General features: G+C 45.7%; 1 protein-coding gene across 2 annotated transcripts in view; it reads right to left on the bottom strand.

The window, feature by feature from the left end:
- Positions 1 to 18,863: 18,863 nt before the first annotated feature.
- Positions 18,864 to 23,734, bottom strand: part of SNCG (synuclein gamma) — a 58,800-nt gene continuing 53,929 nt past the window's right edge. For both annotated transcript variants that reach the window (XM_068257588.1, XM_068257589.1), the window contains exon 5: positions 18,864 to 19,402. In XM_068257588.1, the coding sequence (XP_068113689.1) occupies positions 19,382 to 19,402 (21 nt within the window). In that variant the 3' untranslated portion in view covers positions 18,864 to 19,381. The remainder of the gene's footprint in view (positions 19,403 to 23,734) is intronic.

The following is a 23,734-nucleotide window of genomic DNA, read 5'->3' as shown; positions in this document are numbered from 1 at the left end:
CTATGTAGGCCTGCTTAGCAAAATGTTGGATAAAGCCCCCTCTCCATTAAAACAAAAAAAAATGCAGCATATAAATAGGCAGTAAATAGGCTTCTGTGCTGGTTGGTCTGGCTTTCTGCTGGGCAGGCTTGCCTGTTGCCAGGTTGTCTGGCAGTCCTCCCATAGCATTCACTGACCTTCTAGTGAACTCCCTCTAATGCTCCTACGGGCCTCCCATTGAGGCACCACAACTCCCAGCATGCCCACCATTGAGACATCATGGCTGACTTGCCCTGGGGGAGATCTGGGGCACCCCAGAATAGATCCGGGGCACATTCCACTGATCTTTGGGGCTAGCAACGCCCCTGCCCCTGGGTTTAGTGGGGAGGGCCGCCCTATTAAAAATGGGAAGTTTTGGAAAGCTTTTATATCCATTACTGGTGTTACCACTACCCACCAAACATAAACATAAACATGTCCAACGCGTAAGACAAGGCGTTCACTAGATTTCTGTGGGCTGGGAAAAAGGTGAGGATTAAATTAAATAGATTGCAACTTCCCAAGGATTGTAGGGGATTGAATATTCCTGATGTGCATAGATACAATTTGGTTGGCCGGATATGCCATGTCAAACTGGGTTTTCCGAAACCAGTTCCTTCTCCAACTATGAGTTGGAGAGTGCTATAGCTGAACCCTGGAACTTAAGGGGTCTGTTACATACACCATGGGCCTCTCTCTCATCAAGACTTTGCCACAGTCAGCTTATGTGAGACACTATCTTAACGTGGAAAGAGGTGCGCAAAATTGTTAAACTCCCATGGAATATTTCCAAATATATTCCTCTTTGGGACCACTTAGGTTTTGCACCGAGTATGATGCATAAGGTTTATGCTGTCTGGGAAGACCTGGTGCTAAATAAATTGGGATTGTTTTTTAATCTAGATGAGAATAGATGAGCAACATTTAAAGAACTGCAGAGACACCACAAAATCCCAAATAGTCAATACTGGATGTATGCCCAAAACTTTTTTCAAGAAATGGAAACCCTACTTCTTATATACACGTAATCTTATATACAGTGGGATGCAAGTTTGGGCAACCTTGTTAATCCTCATGATTTTCCTGTTTAAATCGTTGGTTGTTATGATAAAAAAAAATGTCAAATATATCATATAGGAGACACACACAGTGATATTTGAGAAGTGAAATTAAGTTTATTGGATTTACAGAAAGTGCGCAATAATTGTTTATATAAAATTAGGCAGGTGCGTAAATTTGGGCACTGTTGTCATATTATTGATTCCAAAACCTTTAGAACTAATTTTTGGAACTCAAATTGACTTGGTAAGCTCAGTGACCCCTGACCTACATACACAGGTGAATCCAATTATGAGAAAGAGTATTTAGGGGGGGGGGGGGGGGAGGCATTGTAAGTTTCCCTCCTCTTTTAATTTTCTCTGAAGAATAGCAACATGGGGGTCTCAAAACAACTCTCAAATGACCTGAAGACAAAGGTTGTTCACCATCATGGTTTAGGGGAGTGATACAGAAAGCTGTCTCAGAGATTTCAGCTGACCGTTTCCACAGTTAGGAACAAATTGAGTATAACACTGCATCAGTATTTTACTTCAGCTACCATCTGGAAATATGCCTGAAGAAGGGGACTAGATCCCAGAAAGCGTGCATAATTTAACTATCAGTTAGCCATTAAAAGGTATTATTTTTTTTACAAAACTTTGTTTTTTCTACCTATAGAACATATTGAGGAAATGGAAGTCCACAGGCTCAGTTCAAGTTAAGGCTCGAAGTGGCAGACCAAGAAAAATCTCGGATAGACAGAAGCGACAAATGGTGAGAACTGTCAGAGTCAATCCACAGATCAGCACCAAAGACCTAAAGCATCATCTTGATGAAGATGCAGTCACTGTGCATCGTTTGATCATTCGGCAAACTTTACACAAGGAAATGCTGTATGTGAGAGTGATGCAGAGGAAGCCAAAGCCGCTTGAGGTATGCTAAAGCACATTTGGACAAGCCAGCTTAATTTTGGAATAAGGTGCTGTGGACTGATGAAACTAAAATTGCGTTATTGGGGCATAACAAGGAAAAAGAACACAGCATTCCAAGAAAAACACCTGCTACCTACAGTAAAATATGGTGGTGGTTCCATCATTCTGTGGGGATGGGTGGCCAGTGCAGGGACTGGGAATCTTGTCAAAGTTGAGGGACGCATGGATTCCACTCAGTATCAGCAGATTCTGGAGACCAATGTCCAGGAATCAGTGACAAAGCTGAAGCTGCACCGGGGCTAGATCTTTCAAAAAGACAACGACCCTAAACACTGCTCAGAATCCTTTAAGGCATTCATGCAGAGGAACAAGTACAACGTTCTGGAATGGTCATCTCAGTCCCCAGACCTGAATATAATTCAAAATCTGTGGTGTGAGTTAAAGAGAGCTGTCCATGCTCAGAAGCCATCAAACCTGAATAAACTAGAGATGTTTTGTACAGAGGAATGGTTTAAAATTTGGCTTTGGCTGGATGGTGTAATGGTTAAGGGCTCTGTCTCTGACATAGGAGACCAGGGTTCGAAACTCAGCTCTGCCTGTTCAGTAAGCCAGCACCTATTCAGTAGGAGAACTTAGGCAAATCTCACTAACACTACTACTGCCTATAGAGCGCCTCCTTGTGGTTGCAGTTTTGGCGCTTTGAGTCCGCCAGGAGAAAAGCGCGATATAAATGTTATTTGTCTTGTCTTATTTGTCAAAATACCTTCAAGCAGAATCCAGACTCTCATTGGAAGTGTTTAGAGGCTGTAATCTCTGCAAAAGGAAGATCTACTAAATGTTGATTTCATTTCTTTTTTGTGGTGCCAAAATGTATGCACCTGCCTAATTTTGTTTAAACAATTATTGCACACTTTCTGTAAAACCAATAAACTTCATTTCACTTCGCAAATATTACTGTGTTTCTCCTATATGATATATTTAACTGACATTTTTTATCATAACAACCAACGATTTATACAGGAAAATCTTGAATATTAACATGGTTGCCCAAACTTTTGCATGCCACTGTGCAATACCAGCTATGGACATGACAGCCTACATGGAACCCTTTAAGTACTCTAAGTGGTACGCATATGAGCTGGGAGGTACGCTCGGCAAACTGGAAATAGATAGTCACACTGATACACGGAAAACTTTATCAGCTGAAGCCTCTAACTGATTGATTAAAAGTAGCTTTTGGGAGAGAGAATAATGCGAGTGAGAAGAGGGAGGAATGTGGAGTTACTTGTTTTAAGGGATATGGTTGGGTTGAGATTTTGACCATTAATTGGAAGTGGTTTGCTTCTGTATGTTTCATCTAAGATTTGCACATTTATACCTACTAAATGCCAGATTTCTCATCATGGGAGGCAAGGTCTTTTATGCAGACTTTTATTATTGAATGTCTGCCACTGGTTATTTTCAACCGTATGTAGCTGCTTTAATATTTAAAATTCAAAATAAAAGTTTTTTTTTGTTTGTTTTTTAGCAATTTTATTCATCAAACTATATTCAGTAAAGTTGCTCTGAGTCTCTCCCCATGGCTAATTATCTCCATACACTGGTTTATGAAGACGGCTTCTTTTTATGGTAAAATATGTATGTGGCCCTCCATGTACTGCTACTCATTTCTGTAGGACTAATTGTATCAACTGAACTTGTACCTGTACTGCTAGATGTTAGCATACCATGCATTAACTATGTATTTGTGTACTTGTGTTGCTGGAATATCTAATTGGTCCACTAATATTACTATTGTATGTACTGCACAGTGCCATGAAAGAGGATGGCAATATACCGTATTTTTGGGACTATAAGACGCTTCGGACCATAAGACGCACCTAAATTTAGAGGGTAAAAATCAGGGGGAAAAAATATACTAACCCTGGTGCATCCATGGTGCAGGGGAATCTTGTGGAGCTTCCTATTTTATTTTTAGCATGTTTTATTTGCCTGTGTAAAGCTGACATGAAGGGATAGAGGGAGATCAGCAGTGAGTGGGAAGCATGTGAGCATAGCAGAGAAGCTGTGAGCACCATATTCAGGGAGAAGAACTAGCAGCATTTCATTGTCTGCACCCTGCATATCTAAAGCTGACTTGTCTGGTGAAGCGATAGAGAGAGCTGAACAGCAAGTGAGAAGCTATGTGAACATAGCAGAGAAGCTGTGAGCACCATATTCAGGGAGAAGAATTAGCAATGTGTTAATGTGTCTGCCCGCTGCCCACTATATAAATCTTACATGTCGGGTGAAGAGAGAGATCGCTGAGCCGCTAATATAGCAGTGTGAGTTGCGGTGAGGCTGTGAGCTTTGTCGGGGGAGAGGATCCAGCTGATTTTATTTGTCAGGACGCTGCTACCATAAATCTGACATGCCGGTGAAAGGTCAGAGGGAAATGAGCGACGAGTAAAGAAACGTGCATAGCAGAGAGGCTGTGATCTTTATACAAGAGAAGAACTAGCAGCTTTCCATTGTCTGCATGCAGCCTATCTATAGCTGACATGCCGGGGTGAAGGGACACAGAGAGCTGAGCGGTGAGTGTAGCAGCGTGTGCATACCTCCCAACTTTTTGAGATGAGACAGCGGGACACTTAAGCCACGCCCCCGACACCCCCCCCCCAACCACACACCCTGACACACCCCTAGTCAATCATGTATATATATATATATATATATATATATATCCTTTATTAAAAAAAATAATTGTGGGTGGGGAGAGGGTGCCCATGGGTGAGGAGGTAAAAGAAATGATCGAGGCCCCAGCCGGCGGATGCGGTGTGTGGGATGCGGGTCCGGCATAATATTGTCCCTCCCTGCCTTCCTCCGCATTTGCCCCCAGTGTCCCCCCTATTTGCAGAGTAAAGAGCGCAGCGGAGCAGGCAGTCTTACCATTCCTTCTCGCGGACGGGCATATGATATGGGGGTAACAGAATCACTTCCATTGCCTTTCATTAGCCTAAGGGTCCTTTTACACTTAGGCCTCTTGGTACTTATCTGTTAGCCGGGCGCAGCCGACAGGTGGCGCTAATTACATGAAAACTTCACATTAACACAAAAGTGTTAATGTAACCGCTTGTCGGCACTGTTTGAAGTGGCCGGCTCGCTGCGGCCAAATGTATATTAAAACAGTGAGTGAATTTAATGACAAATAAGCCGCCGGCTTTGGCGCTCTCCTCCCCCTTGCCCTCTCTCTCCTATACAATACTGGCAGCCGGCGGGGACATGCGTGTCCCCCAGAGTCGTTCGTTGCAGCAGGGAATCCTGCTTGTTTAATTGCGACGAACGACTCTGGGGGGACACGAGTGCCCCCCCCCCCCTCCCCTAGGGCTGCCAGTGTTCTATAGGAGAGAGGCAGGGGGAGAAGAGCGAGACACGACGCCGGCGGCTTGATCTGTTACATTGCCGCCGCCTTATTTGTCATTCAATTCACTCACTGCCAAGAAGCGGTTACATTAACACTTTTGTGTTAATGTGAAGTTATCATGTAATTAGCGCCACCTGCCGGATGCGCCCGGCTAACGGATAAGTACCGGCCTCTTTTTACGGGCATTTGAACTGTGTGCTCAGTAGGGATGCTCAAAAAATTCAGCGGGCCATATGGGCCATATGTGAAGTGCAAACTGTGTGGTGCTTGGCTGCCTATGGCCTAGTGCACACCGGAGCGTTTCCGCTGCGGTTTGCGATCTGTTTGCGGGTGCGGATCCGCTAGGGTAATGTATTTCAATGGGCTGGTGCACACCAGAGCGGGAGGCGTTTTGCAGAAACGCATACTCCCGGGCTGCTGCAGATTTTGGATTGCGGATGCGTTTCTGCCTCAATGTTAAGTATAGGAAAACCGCAAACCGCTCTGAAAAACGGCACTTCAGAGCGGTTTGCCAGGCGTTTTTTGTTACAGTAACTGTTCAGTAACAGCTTTACTGTAACAATACATGAAATCTACTATACCAAAACCGCTACACAAAACCGCAAAACGCTAGCTGAAACGCTGCAGAAAAATAAGAAAAAGCGTTTCAAAATCTGCTAGCATTTTGCGGATCTGCTAGCGGTTTTTGGTGTGCACCAGGCCTATATGTGTGTTTTTGAGAAAGCAGGCAAGCAGGGTTTAATACTCACAGTGGTCCGGATGGCTGAGGGTTAATTTCCTTCTTGGAGGAAGGTTGGGCCTGGGAGGCACTGGCTGTGCTCTGAGGATGTCTGTGTCTGTTTTGTTTTAGGACAATAAAGTTGTTCCTTTTGGGGAGAAGAGTGAAGACTGATAAAGTGGGCCCAGATGGAACTGAAAGGAGTCTGCAGGGGTAGGAGAGGTCTCACTTCAGGAGAGGACAGTACAATCTGGTTTGAGGAGAACAGTGAGCAGACACCCCAGCATCCACAGACAGGACTCCAGTCTTCTAAGCTGCATGTGGTTGCAGCACTGCAGTAAAGTCTCACACTCACCTAAAGGAGAGATCATCCCTGGGCCTCGTTAGCTCCCTACTCACTCATTTGTCCCTACTATTCTAGTGCACCATTGTTGCTGCAGTGGGACCCAAAGACTTCCTATTCTGTAAACTACACCTTGCCCTGAAAGTTGCATGTGAGGATTATTGAGGGGAGATATTGGACATTTAGAAGTGCCAGTAGTCATTATTAGAGGAGAAGAATGAAGGAATAACCCGCCACATTCTTCAGAGGTGTGTCTCAGGCCATCCAGACTACCTGTGCTTTGTCGCTCCAGAGAGAGATTTTACATATTGCCAGCAGAAAGTATTCTACTGTTCATCATTACTTGGTTGCACAAAAAAAAAAAGCCTAATCTGTGCATGTTATGATGATAAAGAAATCCTTAAAGGGAACCAGAGATGGGGACATGAAAAAGATTTTATACATACCTGGGGCTTCCTCCAACCCCATACGCTCTTATCGATCCTGCGCCGCTGTCCTCCGCTGCCTGGATCTATGGGAACCGGGTCCCGTCACTGACGTCATCGGAGCTAGCTACGCAGGAGAAGTGTGCCCTCTACGTATCTCTCCAGCGGCTGCTGCAGAGATACGCAAACAGCGCACTTCCCTTAAGCTTCATACACATGGGCTACAACTGTCGCCGCAACCACGTGGCACGCGCATGTTTCGGCGACAGGTCGCCCATGTGTATAATGCGCGCGCCACGAACCGTCGCTACTCAGAGCTGTCGCCGGGCGATTGACTTGGTCAATCGCCGTCAACAGCTGTAGCCGCAACTTCGCCGCAACTGTCGCTAGTCCGCGTGTGTATGCGGACTAGAGACAGGAGACTCCATGCAAGTGAATGGAGCATCCGGCTGCGGGATTCTCCATTCACAGACAGTCTCTACCTTTCTGGCGAGACGTGTAGATAGCTGTCGCCGCTAGGAAGCTGTTTCTCCCTGGTCTCTTGTAGCCATGCAACGGGGGACAATTGTGACCCGTGTGTATGTAGCTTTAGACTGGCTCCGACTGACGGCAGAGTGGAGTTCCGATTCTCATAGCTGCGGGCAGCGGAGGAAGGCGGCGTGGGATCGATCAGAGCGTATGGGGCTGGAGGAAGCCCCAGGTATGTATAAAATCTTTTGCATGTTCATCTATGGTTCCCTTTAAAGCTACAGTGTTATATTGCAAAGTGAAGATATCCTATTATTGTAACGTTGTTCAGTTGCAAGAATCGCCTCACCTGTGACTATTATGTGCATAAAGAAATCCTTAAAGGGACAGTGTTCTTTTGCAATGTGAAACAAATCCTACATTGTTCAGTCACAGGAAGAAGTTCACTGGTCAATATTTTAGGTATAAGAGATAAAGAGGAATATTCTGCATTGCTTGCTATGCCATTTAAATTGAAGGGAGATTGTTTCATAGCCCTGTTAGAGACAATGGGCCTGATTCACAAAGCGGTGCAAACTGTTTGCACGCCAGTGAAAAGCCCTTTATCACGCCTAAACTCTGTTTAGGCGTGATAAGAAGATACTCGCGCGCAGTCGCACGGTGCGCATATTAAACCCTATGGGCGCTGCGTGCGGAATTGCGCGATAAACAGCACAAAGCAGTGCTAACTCAGCGGTGCAAAGGTTATCATGCCTAAAGTCTTTTAGGCGTGATAACTGAGTTATCACCGCTTTGTGAATCAGGCCCATTGCCTTATAGTGAACGAAGAACTGTTTTCTCTGAAATGGGTGTTACTGTAAGACAAGATCTTCCTGCGAGAAGAATATTTCCTATGCGGTGCTACTTGATTAAGCTTGTTATACATTTATTCAGCATAAAACGAGTTCATACTGTGATCTCTGGACTTTTTCTTTATTGACTTAAAATTAAAGAAGAACACCAGTCAGGGTTACATTTCCACAGGGGTGATTGCAATTTTCCCAAATCACAATTGCAGGTCCTGCAGCATTTTTTAAATGATAGCGCTCAAATAAAAGTTATCTATGTGTTGGGTACAGTGAGGCCTCATTTCCATGATCAGTTGATAGGCAGTGAAAAGCCTCTCAAACTCTCACAACTGCTTGCTGCTGCCTGGTAACTGCTTGCTGAGCACACAGTTCAATTGCCTGTAGAAATGAGCCCTGAAGCATACAGTCAATTAAAGTATGCTTCACTTTTACTATTAACATGCATGTTAGGCGTTATCGCACTGCATGCAATACATTACCATACCGCAACCCGTTATATCGTGATGCACTCGTTGCACTGTGAACGCGACATAGGTGATCCATTACAGTGTAGTAAGCCGTGTTACAAAGCATCCATTAAACTGCACTACAACTCACCACTGTGAATGTGTCTTTACACTTTACCACAGTTTAGTTTTCATATTTCCAGGCAGCAGAATGCGACTAGAAAGGTCAATGTGTTGCACTAGACACTCACCTTAGCGCAATGCAAATAAGTGAACTGGCTGTTATGTACCAGATCAATTTTCACGTTTCAGCTATGCCACTCTTGTTTTGGCAGTAACTTTGTCATTGCAAAGAGGAAGAGGTTAATTGGTGATTAACATGATAAAATCTGATGGAGAAAAGTGGAAGGAAGAGGTTAATCGCAACTCTAATTAATCCCTATTAATGGATTAATTGGGGATTAACTAGCTGGGTGAGGCCTGAGTCACGTGTGGTATTTTCCATTTAGCAACAGGATTGCCAGTGGAAAATCACCTGGGTGCACGTATCTTAGCTAGAATGGCATTGCAAACAAATCAGGGTGCTACCTAAGCCAACACTTCTGACATTCCATCCTTAATGATGGAGAAGTAAAAGGTACAGTATTATTGCTATTGATGCTATAGTAGCTAATGGAAGTGCATGTGCGTGATTCTCCACTGACAATCCCATCTCTGAGCAGAGAAGGCTTCTTGTTATGTCCAAGACCTTGGGTGGGGTAATTATGGGTTAACTGTAATTACACATGTAGATACCTTGTAAGATTAGTTGCTATGATGTGTAATACTGCTGTGTTTTGGAGGTTTGTTTAAGTGCCTTTATGTACTAGAGCTTTCATAGATACTACTTGTTAGGATATTACTATGCTATAAAACTCCTCAGCAGGACAGGCATTTCTGTAGGGACAGCTGGGCAATTGCCCAGGGCCCCAGAGTCAGCTGGGACTTTCCCTCCACAGGCATCTTACGATTTTGACATTGTTCCCCCAGGGCCCCTGTAGAGTATGTGCAGCGGGGCGCACCCACCTGTCACATGCTCTTCCTTCACTCGGTGAGCCTTCGTATTTGTCCTTGCTCTGTGACCCTGCGTCATGTTACATATGTTCATGTATCTGTGTCATGGAGATGAAACCACTATTCATATGGAGCAAGGCTTAGAGAGGCCCAGCAGCTTACTCTGTGGTTCCCAGTGGGGAGGTGTACATTTAATGTTTGCCCAGGGCCCACTTGTAGTTAGAGCTGGTCCTCAGAAAGCATAATGACCTTTAGGCCTTTTTTCCACGAACTGTTGAGCTGAGTGCTCAGCAAGCAGTTGCCAGGCAGCTGCAAGCAGTTGTGAGAGTTTGAGAGGCATTTCACTGCCTGTAAACTGTTCAGGGAAAAGAGGTCTAAACGTAGCTGAAAAATCCTTATCTTCATGACCCAGAGGTTATTATCACACAAATTAATTACACACACATTTTTACTTGTTCAACTAACAGAAGACCTTTAAAGAGAAACCGTGACCAAGGATTGAACTTCATCCCAATCAGTAGCTGTTGCCCCTTTTCCCATGAGAAATCTTTATCTTTTCTCAAACTGATCATCAGGGGGCTCTGCATGGCTGATATTGTGGTGGAACCCCTCCCACTGCTGTTTCCAACTGCCAAAAAAGCAAGCAGCAGCTACTTTCACTGACATCACCTACCAGCAGTAAAATTGTCACCATGTGATAAGTCAGAATGTAAGAGAGGAAAGATTTTACAATGGGCAAACACTGACTAAATCATTTATACATAATTATTGTAAAAATTAAGCACTTTCGTTCACTACATTATTTTCACTCTTTAACCTCTTCAGGACCGCAGGCTTTACCTCTCCTAAAGACCAGGCCATTTTTCACAAAAATGGCCACTGCAGCTTTAAGGGCTCAATGCAGGGCTGCAAAACTCAGCACACAAGTGATTATCACCCCCCTTTTCTCCCCACCAACAGAGCTCTCTGTTGGTGGGGGTCTGATCGCACCCCAGGTTTTTTTTTTAAATGTTTCTTTATTTTTGTAATATTTTTTACTTTTTCCCCTCTTCCCCTCCCCCCGCCAGCCAATCAGCACGAGTGACACAGCGCTGTACATACTGAATAAACAGCGGTTTTGCCGTATAACAGTTTCCTAGTGGTGATCGCCGCTGGGAGACTGAATACCAAGCGGAGATGCACGCGTAGCGTGCGCGTGATCTCCTGCAAAAGCCAGCCCCAGGACTTTACGTCGATTGGTGTTAGGCGGTGCTAGGGCTACCACCGCAGTCACGCCTGTCGGCGTGATGTGGTCCTCTACAGGTTAAAGGACATCCAAGGTGACATGATGTGTTAGACATGTATGTACAGTGCCAAGCACACAAATAACTATGCTGTATTTCTTTTTGTTCTTTCTCTGCCGGAAAGAGTTAAAAATCAGGTATGCAAGGGACAGTTTGTTTGGGTCGGAACCCGGTCTGACTATAGCGTAAACTTCACTAATAAATAGCAGCCATAAAACACTTTCCTGGCAGTAAATAGCTTCTGAGAGCAGGAAAGAGATAAAAAAGATCAATAGTTCACAGATTTTAGCTCTGGCATACTTCAATCAATGTGTCAATGAGAAGAGGCCATGAAACAGTAAAAACTTAAAAAGTAGATTTAATAATAAAATAAAACTGTAGGATAACCAAAAAGTAATTTGTAGGAGGATGACAGATACAATTGTTTATCTCAGTTTATTTTCACCTCGGATGTCCTTCAGGCTGGTTTCACAGTGGGACGTTGTGTTTTAGGGGACATTATGGTCGCATAACGCAACGCCTGGTGGTGTTGGAGCAGGACGCTACCAAGAGCCGCGTTACAAGCAGCTCTTGGTGCGCCTGCTCTGTCGGAGGCACTGCGGAGACCACGTGAGCGGAGCTCTTCGCATCACGTGGTCCCGCCAGCTAATCAGCGGCTGATCCAAGAAGAAAACACTGCAAGTGCAGTGAATATTAAGTAGCCATGTGCCTGGCTACGTAGTGGCCTCTCCCCGCCTCCTCTCCGCCCCCAAAATAAAATTAAAAAAAACACCCGTACTGAGCATGTGCAAACAGTCTAACGTGTAAAGTACTGCATGCAGTACGTTATCTGGACGTGCTGCGTTACAATGTAACGCAACGTGGGCACTGCGAACAGCCCATTGATTTTTCATTGCTGTGCGGTGGGGTGCGTTACAAGCTGCTCTAACGTGCGCCTGTAACGTCCCACTGTGAAACCAGCCTCAAGGAAAGTAAAAGCGTAGACAGGGCTGTAGATTAAACTGTGACTACATAAATCTTACTTTGTTTTCTAGGCATTTCTTTCATTATCAGTTTCCATCACATCAATCTGCATGCATATATGAACGGAAATGGAGGACATCAGGCCACAACAGCTATATCCTTGAACACAGAGCTAACTTTAGCACTTAAATGCTGCTCTCTGCATTTTTTCCACCTTTGACTTTCTCCATCCTCAGTTGAGCACCATTTCCTCCTACTGCAATGATATCCACCCTAGACTTAACCCTGCGAGACGTGATACGCCAGCACCACCCTATACATTTGTGAGTAACAACCTATCTCACTGATGTCAGACCTGACATTGAAGACAAGTCAACTCTCTTCTCTCATATTTCTCTTCACTTCCTGTCATTTTGACCTAATCCCCCCGACTTACTCTGTGTCTGCTCCCTCATATTTGGCCTGCACTGACTAAATATTTGAACTTTCAAGTGATGCCTTCCCTTAAAGGGAAGTTACTTTTCTCCTATGCTGCTGTCACTTGGACTTTTGGACTAGTCCATCTCTTCATAGGGGATTCTCAGCAAGGCTTTTATTCTTTATAAAGAAATTCCCTTAAAAGCATTTAAACAATGATGCTGGCCAGCTTCCCTGCTCACTACACAGTTTTTTGGCCGTTGGACAGAGCAACTGCCATTCACTAAGTGCTTTTGAAAATAAATAAATCCCTGAGAATCCCCTATGAAGAGATGGGCTAGTCCAAAACCTGTCGCTTCTGTCAGATTTCTACTACCTACTGTAAGTGACAGCAACATAGGAGAAAAGTAATGTATGGCTCATTTTACTCTGGAAAAAAATATACGTCTTATTTGTATATATTTGCACATATTTTTAAATTTTGCAATTTTTCGCCATGGTGCCCCTTTAAGGGAAGGCATCACTTGAAAGTTCAAATATTTAAAGTACTTCGTATTTCTTTATATTAGCACATATTTAAAATTTTTCGCCATAGTGCCCCTTTAAAGGGCCCATACACTTATACTATTTCCCGCTGATATACAGCAGATTCGATCACTGTGATCGAATCTGCTGTGAAATCGTTGCGCAAACACTGACTGAACGATTGATTTCCATCCGAAAATCGTTCCCATCAATCTGTCCACGCGGTAGATTTTGCTCAATCACTGGCAGGTCGAGAGTGCGTCGGTAGCGGTGTCTGAATATCCGACCGACGCTAGCGGCAATACATTACCTGATCCGGCGGCGCGTATCCCCGCTGTTCCTTCTCCGCTGGGCTCTGGCAGGCTTCACTTCTTCCTGTCCAGACAGGAAATTTAAACAGTAGAGTGCCCTCTACTGTTGAGGGCTCGTTTCCACTATCGCGAATCTGCATGCGTCCAACGCATGCAGATTCGCACATGTAATCAGGGGTGTTTCTAGCCACTTTGTCACTCCAGGCAAGAAAACCTGTGGCGCCCCCCCCCCCCCACACTCAAATCTCAGGGCCAGCCAGGGGAGAGTGGGGCATATAATATCAAGAGGGGTCACGCCACTCACTATGAGGGTGTCTCCTCTGCTGCTCTGTACACTGCGCAGCAAGTGTGTCTCCCTCCCTCCGAGTCCTGCCCAGACCCACACAGCAGCAGGCATGATGCTATATATGCCTGTGTTTAATATCCATTCCCAGGAGCCACTGGGCGAGCGGGGGGGATATGGGCGAGCGGGGGGGCGGAATCAGGGCCGGCCAGCCAGCCAGGATGCATATAAAAAAATTATCAAGAGCAGCAGTCAGATCTGAGGATTGGCACTCACTGTCTGTGTGTGTGTCGTCTCTCAGGCTCTGCTAGTTTGTGCGCTGTGTGCACACTGACTCAGGTCAGGTGTCAGCCGGCGGTAGCACTGGTCCCTCCGTCTGGCGTCACACACGGTGCCTTCAAGCACGTGTGACAGGCGGGGGGCGGAGTTAGGGGCGGCGCCGGCGCGGCGTGTAAACAAACTAGCGTGCGGCGGCCGCACGCTCTAAACAGAGAGGGAGAGGGGGCGAACCAGTAGGCGGCGGCACAGCACTCCCACATAAACTAATGTGCGTGCTGCTGCTGCTCGCTCGGAAAAGAGGAGAGGAAGGGGGCGGACCAGTAGGCGGCGCCGGGCACAGGCTGAGCTGCCTGTCACAGCCGGCGCCGACCTGGCTGAAAAAAATAAATAAAATAAACACGAACAGAGCGGTGACTTGTCGGGAGGGCGCCCACTTCCACCCATGGCGCTATAGGCAAAAATTTAGAGTTGCCTAGTGACTCAGACGCCCCTGCATGTAATGCAAGTGAATGGACCTGTTTCCACTGTAGCGTTTGCGTGGTGCGTTTTTATGAGCGGTGAAAAAACGCACAAAAGAGCCAACGAATTCGCCTGCTAGTGGAATGCATGCGAATCGCCGCTAATGTATTTAATAGGGAAATCGCATGCGTTTTTTTTACGCGTTATTTTACGCGATTATGCATGCGATTCCGCATAGGAACTAATGTAAATTAACACAGGCAGTGACATGGTTAAAAACGCACAAAGCCTAACCTATGCGAAATCGCATGCGTAATAGCGTAAAATAACGCGTAAAAAAACGCACCTGCATGCGATTTCTTCTGCGGTGGAATCCAGGCGATTCCGCACCGCTACAGTGGAAACGAGCCCTGAAACTTCCCTGGACAGGAAGTAAAGTGAAGCTGGAGCCTAGAGTGTTTAAGACAGCAAAGCCTGGGGGACTCATGCCGGCCGGATCAGCGGCAGCTCCACAGATTGTGAATCGGTTTCATAAAGAAACTGATTCAAAATCTGTTTGCAGTGTACGGCAGCAAATAGATCCCTCTTTGATCAGATTCGATCACAGAGCTATCTATCTTCTGGGCGATCTGGTGGCAATCGACCAGTGTATGGCAGCCTTTAGTCAAACATGCACTTGTGTTTCCTATACTGGAGAAATCTCCACTTATCTCATATTTACTCTCTACCTCCATGAAAGTGGCTAAGGACTCTAAAGGTAGCCATACACTGGTCGATTTGCCATCAGATTCGACCAACAGACAGATCCCTATCTGATCGAATCTGATCAGAGAGGGATCGTATGGCTACCTTTACTGCAAACAGATTGTGAACCGATTTCAGCCTGTAACCGATACATTACCTACTCCGCTGGTGCGACTGCCCCCGGTCACCGCTCTTCTTCTTCTCCGTCTCCGCTCTGGTCTCCGGCATGCTTCCCTTCTTCCTGTCTGGGGGAAGTTTAAACAGCAGAGCGCCCTCTACTGTTTAAACTTCCTGCCGGGACAGGAAGAAGGAAAGCATGCCGGAGACCAGACCAGAGCCGATACAGAGAAGAGCGGAGACCCGGGAGTCGCGCCGGCGGAGCAGGTAATGTATGCGGCTCTATTGCGTCGGGCACTCGAATGCCGCTAGCGATGCGCTCTTTACCCGCGGGCGATCAACGGTTATTTTCCGCACGGCGCGATCGGACGGAATGGATCGAAATTCGGCGTGTAGCGTGAACGATTGGCAGCAGATTCGATCCCAGTGATCTAATCTGCTGTCGAAATGGGCGCAAATTGGGCCAGTGTATGGCCACCTTAAAGGTGGCCATACACTGGCCCGATTCGCGGCCGTTTTGACAGCAGATTCGATCCTGGGATCGAATCTGCTGCCAATCGTTCGCGCTAAACGCACCCGCCGATCCGATTTCCTCCCGAAATCTGATCGGTCCGTCGATCGCGCCGTGCGGGAAATTACCCTTGATCGCCCGCGGGTAGGGTGCGCGTCGCTAGCGGCTGCCAATCCGATCAGGTATACATTACCTGACGCTGGCTCCCGGGCATCTTCTCCGCGCTGCACTGCTCCGTTCCAGCTCCATCCCGGCGCTTCCTGTGTCACTGCAGTGACCAGGAAGTTCAAATAGAGGGCGCTCTATTTGAACTTCCTGGTCAAGGAGTGACACAGGAAGCGCCGGGATGGAGCCGGAACAGAGCGGTGCAGCGCTTAGAAGACGCCCGGGAGCCAGCGTCAGGTAATGTATACGGGGGGGCACAGGCGGCAGGAGCAGCTCAACAGATTGTGATCGGTTTCAGGCTGAAATCGATTCACAACCTGTTTGCAACTTGGCTTTAACCTTTACTGCAAAGAAACTTTTCCCTTTTTACTTTTCTCAGCTTTTGACAGTATGGACACTCCTCTTATGCTTCTGAGTCTGCACTCCTTTGTATTTGCAACACTGTCTTCTATTGGTTCTCTCATTTATGCAAACACTCATTCCAGATCTCTATTAACCTCCTTGGCGGTTAATTTTTTCTGCAAAAATTGCAGAATTCCAATTTTTTTTTAATTTTTTTTTAATGTTTCATGTAAAGCTACCAGAGTGGTAGCTACATGAAACACCACTAGAGGGCGCATGTGGCCCTCTAGTCCGATCGTCGCCGGCATCTATAGCAAACAGGGGAACGCGTATATAACGCGTTCCCCTGTTTGGCTTCTCCTGTCGCCATGGCGACGATCGGGATGACGTCATGGATGTCAGCCGACGTCCTGACGTCAGGGACACACGATCCAGCCCATAGCGCTGCCCGGAACTCATTGATCCGGGCAGCGCAGGGCTCTGGCCGGGGGGGGGCCTCTTCAGCCGCTGCGTGCGGCCGATTGCCGCGGAGCGGCGGCGATCAAGCTGTGCGCGCGGCTAGCAAAGTGCTGGCTGCGCGCACAGCAATTTACAAAATGAAAATCGCCCCACCAGGGGCTGAGAACTCCCCCTGCGCGGCATAGCCCGAGCTCAGCTCGGGCTTACCGCCAGGGAGGTTAAGAGTAACTATTTCTCACCCTCTTCACTTCCAGTTGGTGTTCCTCGTTCCTCAGTCCTTCAGCACACCTTCCCTTGGTGCTGGACCAGATGATAGGCTTCATCCAGCATAGGAAAAGATAGCAGGTCTGCACATTCATGAAATGCAATCACTCATATATAATACACACATGCAATGTTTCAATATTACAGAGGATTGTTTTGAGGCCACAGTGGGTGCCCTTTGTCAATGTAGAGGACTACCAACCACAGCCATTTAATTTCAACAGTGTGTGGAACTGCAATGTCTTGTGTTTTTTTTTTTGCTCATGTTTAATGTCTTAAATTTCATATGTAATTTTATCAAAAACCCAACTCAATCCAAGCTAGAGATGATCAATGAACTGCAAATAATTGCAGCCTGCATGCAAATTGAATTCAAAATGTATGCAATGTTAGAGCTGTGCCAATCAAATGCACGTCTGGTAAATTCTGAGGGCTCGTTTCCACTGTTGTGTTGCGGAATCGCCTGGATTCCACCGCAGATGAAATCGCATGCGGATGCGTTTTCGCATGCTGGTTTCCCCGCAATTCCGCATGCGATTTCGCATGGCTAAGAAGCAGGCGAATTTAACCATGTCACTGCTTGTGTAAATTGTCATAGCAGTACATGCGAAATCGCTGGGAAAACCGCATGACAAAGCCGCATGCGATTTCCCTAATAAAAGCATTGCGGGCGATTCGCCCGCATTCCAGCCGCACGCGAAATCTGACGGCTCTGCCGTGCAGATTTCTCCCGCACACCAAAACGCACCCGCACAAGTGGAAACAATCCGATCCGCTTGTATTGCCTATGCGAATCCGCATGCGGTGCCTGCATGCGGATTCGCTATTGTGGAAACGAGCCCTCAAAGGCCGACTTCCAAGCTGCAAGCTAGTTGCATTCAATTTACATGAAAGGTGTAATTATATGCACCACATTGATCATCCCTACATTTACGCCTCCTTTCCCCGAACTGTTGAGCTGTGTGCTCAGAAAGCAGTTACCAGGCAGAAGTAAGCAGTTATCATGCAGCAACGAGCAGTTACTAGACAGCAGTGAGCAGTTGAGAGAGTTTGAGAGGCATTTCACTGCCTATCAGCAGTCTGTGGAAAGGAAGCCTTAGGCCTTTTGCACACTGCATGCATTTCCGATTCCGCTTTTTAATCGGTTTTTACCTCCGATTCAGACTTTTAATCTTTACTGCATGCTGCGTTTTTTGATCCATTTTTCTGTTGAATGTATTCAGGGTAAATTGGAATTGAAAATCAGAATCGGAAACAGAATCAGAATACGGATTTGCAGTGTGCAGGGAGCCCTAATCTTTTCAAGTTTAACTGCCTTGGACCCTATTAGGGAGAACATTCATCATTTCCGGTTCTAAAGACAAATGGTCAAGGAGACAGAAAATAGAGATAAACTCTTCAACAAGAACTCCGACAAACAAAAAAGGAAACCTTGTAATAGAATGGGAAAGAGTGAGAACCCCAGCCAATTAAAACAAGTGGATGTCATCATCAGATCATGCAACAAGGAGATTTCTCTTAAATATCCTTTGAACAATTTGAGGAAGGTCTGAGGACTGGCCGACATTTATTATTGTTACTGTCTCAGTAACTGCTCTGGGCCCCAGTTAGCGTGAGAACATGTAACCAGAATAGTAAGGCTACATGCACAGTGAGGTGCTGCATATCCCGCAAAAGCAGGATCACAATGCAATGGAGAGGAAAGGTTGCATCACCCTTTATAAGATGCATACAGTAAAGCAAACAGTACATGCTTCACTACAACTGTAAAAGTACCGCACTGAATGCACCACGTTATACTGATGGATTCCACCGCACCACACTTCTAATGCCCCAATGTGAATGTATCCTTACAATATAATAAACAATGTGATTATATTGTCCAACGCAATGCACTGCAATGCTGCACTGTGAGTGTAGCCTCCAGTGAGGAAAATTCTCTTCAACAGTGACAAGGAAAGCAATAGGACCCAATAGAGGTTCTGTCTCTACAGCCTGCCACTAAAATATTTTAGTTAGTTTGGTTTTGAAAATATACAATAGAAATCACACATTTTACTCCTTTTTATTTGTGTTAAGAAAAATAAATTCAAGATAAAATTTTAAGTGCAAGTATGCCAGGAAAGGAACAAAACTTTATACAATAGGGGTTTAATGACAAACATAAGTCTGACACATTCAGTAAGCAAAAACTTACAAATGCAAATGAATGGAAATGAAAGATGAAATTGGATTAAATAGGACAGGTGAGAACAAAAGATGTCAGTTTTCTCCAAAAATGTGCAGGCCATAATTTGGATACCGACTGCTGACACACAACAGATGGCTAGTTGTTGAGAAAAAAAAATGAAAACGGGGAATAAACTTTACAGTACGGAATATAACTGATGGGTATGTATGACAAAATAACTTATTGAGCTGAATATACACTACAAGGACATGAATCCATACTGATACATGTTAAACTGTACAATGGATAGTGCCTATAGCTGTGGCATTTGTGGCTTCCCTGCTGTGGTAATAAATAATAACTTCAACAATTTTCAGCAGCAAATTAGGATAATTGACTAATTTTCTTCTTCAGCAACCTGAAAGAAAAAAAAATATATATTTTTCCATAATATCCTCAGTTACCATGAACACCAGCTGCGTTGCACTGTTTTCAAGTGCAATAAGCATACAACAGAATAAAATCCTCCATAAACCTCTGAGATTGAGATTTTTTTTATGAATGTTCCTATAGGAAAGTTTATAGAGAGTGTACTGATCTATTTGATTCCCAAATCACTATGGCATTCCAGTTTTCAGTTGTGTTAGAAGTATTTGTCAAAACAGTCACCTATATATTCAGCAAAGGAAAAAAGGGACCCTTCAGTATTTCTCCAACCAGATGTATTAAAGAAGCCATGAAAAAGTACTTTAATTTCTAAAAAAAAAAAAATCAAAGCAATTGTTCAGGGTTCCAAGCTCCTAAAGACTCCCACAAGTCAAGTCAGGATCAGGTCATAAGTTCACTGTCCACGCAGTATGAGGCTGTAATGGTGGCCATAGATGATACACTTTTTTCATCCAATCTTACCATTTCTATGTAATATAAGGGAACTGCCTAAATTATCCTTTCAGTATATTCACTTAATTTACCCTTAGGCCTGGAACCCACTGAAATCAGCAAACGCAACCGCTAGCGTTTTGTCTGAGCGGTTTGCAAGCGGAATCATGCGCGTTTTTGGTCGTGTTTTGCAACATTGTATTTTTTTGCCCAGCGGGTGCGTAGCGTTTTGCGTTTTGATCCTGATTGGTCCTGTGAATTTTTCATTTTGTTACAGTGTGCTGAACCGCAAAACGCTAGCAAAACCGCTCAGTTTAGGTTTTGCTGAGCGTTTCTGCTAGCGTTTCAATACTTTACATTGAAGCGCTAACGCTCCCAAAATGCTGCAGGTCCTGCGTTTGCGTTTCTGGGAAACGCAAACGCTCCTGTGGAAGTTGCCCCATCCATTAACATTAGCCCAGCGTTTTGGCAAACTGCTAGCGTATCGCAGTGCTGCCAAAACGCTGCCAAAAGCGCTCCTGTGGGTTCCAGCCCTTATACTACATAGAAATGGTAAGATTGTATGAAAAAATTGTACCATGTATGGCCCCCATTAGAGGCCTCACATTCATTTTGCCCAAGGGCCCCATTTCACCTAAAACTGTCCCAGATTGTCAGCTGGATATCTGTACTGCCACTTTATTTTATGTATTTATTTATATATCGTCTAAAAAGGGGTTATAGAAGGCTGCTTCTTCTTGGATCCAACAAACACTTCCCAATAATACATTGATGTGGACCAATAGGAGTCCTTTCTTTATTAGAGTTTAGAATTGATATCATAGTATTTATAATGTGTGAATTAGCATCATAAATACCGTGAACTATTTTCAAATGACTGAATATGAAAATGCAAATGATGGATACATTTACATATTATATCAATCGTGAAGTAAATTTCTTAAGGTGCGTACACATGCACTACTGTAAGGAACGACGGGTCCGTCAGACCCTCCCACTGGGCAGGCGTTCTGCTGACAGTAGAGCGTGTGTACAGTCTGTCGGCTGACTGATCAGGCTGTTTCTGAACGATCCGCTGAGCAGAACACCCACCCCACCGGGGGGGTCTGACGGACCCTTCGTTCCTTACAGTAGTGCGTGTGTACGCACCTTAAGTTTCTAAATATTAGAATAGATTTTAATAATTTATAAAATTGGATTATATCTCCAGAGGTTATATTTTAGCCCTTTCATGCATAATGTATATTTTATATCTATATTTCACTATGTATGTTTCACAATACCAGCATTGAATATGAACTAAAGGTGGCCACACACTATACAATTTTTAAAATATGTTTTCAATTCAAGAATTGCAATCAATTTTTCTCACTGAATGTAACATTTCAAAAATCTGACCAATGTACCACACACGTATGTTCAATTTTTACCCAATCATAAAAAAAATGATTGAAAACTATGTATATCAAGTAATTGACAATCTACCACACGCCATTCAATTTTCATAAAAATTTTTGTTGAATAAAAATGGGAAATTCGATCAGATTTTGTGAACAAATAAAAAAAAAAAAAAAAAAATTTATCTGGACAACCAATAGTTTTTATCGAATTACCCCCCCCCCCCCCCCCCCCCAAAAAAAAAAATAATTTTATTGTATGGTGTGTGGCCACCTTTTAACCTCCTGAGCGATAATCCCGAGCTGAGCTCGGGGTATATCGCGCAGGAGGATTTCTCAGGCCCTGGTGGGCCGATTTGCATAATTTTTTTTTTGTTACACGCAGCTAGCACTTTGCTAGCTGCGTGTAACTTCCGATAGCTGTTTGGAAGCGCTGCCATTTCCTTCTGCTGTACAAAACTTAAGTATACTTCAGGCTAGCTGCCTCCAGGGGTGTCAGCTTGCATTCAAATTTTAGAATTTAGATTAGTGTTAGCACATAATTTGCATCTGATTTGTATTCAAGGTGTGTATTTAGCCCCAAGGGGCTGGGCATATCTCTGGAGCTTTCACTTCACTTGCAGCCTGTGAGCGCTGCCCATTGCTTGCTGTCTTCTGAACTTCCGATAGCTGCCGCTCGCCGCCGATCCGCCGCCGCTCACCGTGCCGTGCAGTCCCCCCCCTCCCCGACCCCTTGCGCAGCCTGGCCAATCAGTGCCAGGCAGCGCTGAGGGGTGGATCTGGACTCCCTCCGACGTCACGACGTCCATGACGTCATCTCGCCCTGTCGCCATGGCGACCGGGGAAGCCCAGCAGGAAATCCCGTTCTGAACGGGATTTCCTGTTTACTCTGATCGCCGAAGGCGATCGGAGTGGGTGGGGGGATGCCGCTGCGCTGCGGCTATCATGTAGCGAGCCCTGGGCTCGCTACATGATTTAAAAAATAAAACATTTAAAAAAATAGTGCTGCGCCACCTCCTGGGCGATATAATTGTATCGCCCAGAGGGTTAAACGAGTTGTCAGGCAATTTTAATCAAATTAGGTGCTACTTACCCGGTCCTCCAGCCCCAAGCTCCCAGCATGTTCCTCGCCGCAGCTCCGTCGTCAGCCGTTCGCCGCCGCTGCCTCCCGGTCCCTGGCGATGACGTCAGGCCGACCTACAGGTCGGCCTGTACTGCGCCTGCACGATCGGCGCTGTCAATCACCGCCAAGTGGATCGGAGCATACTGCGCAGTACGCTCAGCTCCACGTGGCGGATGGCCTGAGGTCATTGCCGGGGTCCGGGAGGTGGAGGCGGCGAATGGCTGACGGCGGAGCTGCAGTGAGGGACATGCTGGGAGCTTGGGGCTGGAGGAAGCCCCGGGTAAGTAGCACTTATTTTGATTAAAATTGAATTGATAACTCCTTTAAAGAGGATCTGTAACGTCAAAAGATCCCCTGGGGGGTACTCGCCTCGGGTGGGGGAAGCCTCCGGATCCTAATGAGGCTTCCCACGCCGTCCTCTGTCCCACGGGGTCTCGCTGCAGCCCTCCGTGAAAGATGACGTCAATATTTACCTTCCCGGCTCCTGCGCAGGCACTCTGACGGCTGTCGGCTCCGAAGTAGGCTGAAATACCAGATCGCCGTCGGGCCTGCTCTACTGCGCAGGCGCAAGTTTCCGGCGCCTGCGCAGTAGAGCGGACCCGACGGCGATCGGAGCCGAAAGCAGCCACAGCGCCCCCAGCTGAGGTAAATATTGAACTGACAGTCGGGTCTGTCGCTGGCTGTTCGGAGGGCTGCAGCGAGACCCCCGTGGGACGGAGGACAGCGTGGGAAGCCTCATTAGGATCTGGAGGCTTCCCCCACCCGAGGTGAGTACCCCCCAGGGGATCTTTTTGATGTTACAGAGTTTCTTTAAGGGCACATAAAATATAGGCAAAGTGCAAAAGAATTTAAGGTTGGTGAACCATATTGTTGGTGGTAATCACATTTAAACATTTCTGATTTGTTCCTTCTTTTAGAGGTGCATTTTTACAAAAGTTTAGTCCACAGTACGACAGACTAGCGGAAGCAAGTAGTGTACCTAATCCACTGTAACCACTGGAGGTGCTCGCACTGAGGAGCAAAAGTGTGTCATATGCTTGGGTTTGCAAAGGACATATCCATATCTGCTGCAAACAGACTGTATGAATGGATCTACTCTACATGTCCGTTAGTCTACTGCCACTTGACACAACAATAGTGTGGCAGCAGGCCTAGCATAACCAAACCTTCCACTACTTTTTGATTTTAAAGGGCAACTGTAATGAGAGGCATATGGAGGCTGACATATTTATTTATATTTAAAACAATACCAGTTGCCTGCTATGATCAGGGCCGGCCCTAGACTATTTGCCGCCTGAGGCAAAAAAAAAATTTCCACGTGCGCTGCAGGAAGTGACGTCAGTGGAGCGCA

Source organism: Hyperolius riggenbachi, chromosome 10 (assembly GCF_040937935.1).
Source record: "Hyperolius riggenbachi isolate aHypRig1 chromosome 10, aHypRig1.pri, whole genome shotgun sequence".
NCBI lineage: Eukaryota > Metazoa > Chordata > Amphibia > Anura > Hyperoliidae > Hyperolius > Hyperolius riggenbachi.
The sequence above is the reverse complement of the archived record's forward strand: the minus strand, read 5'-3'. Positions and strand labels throughout refer to the sequence as shown.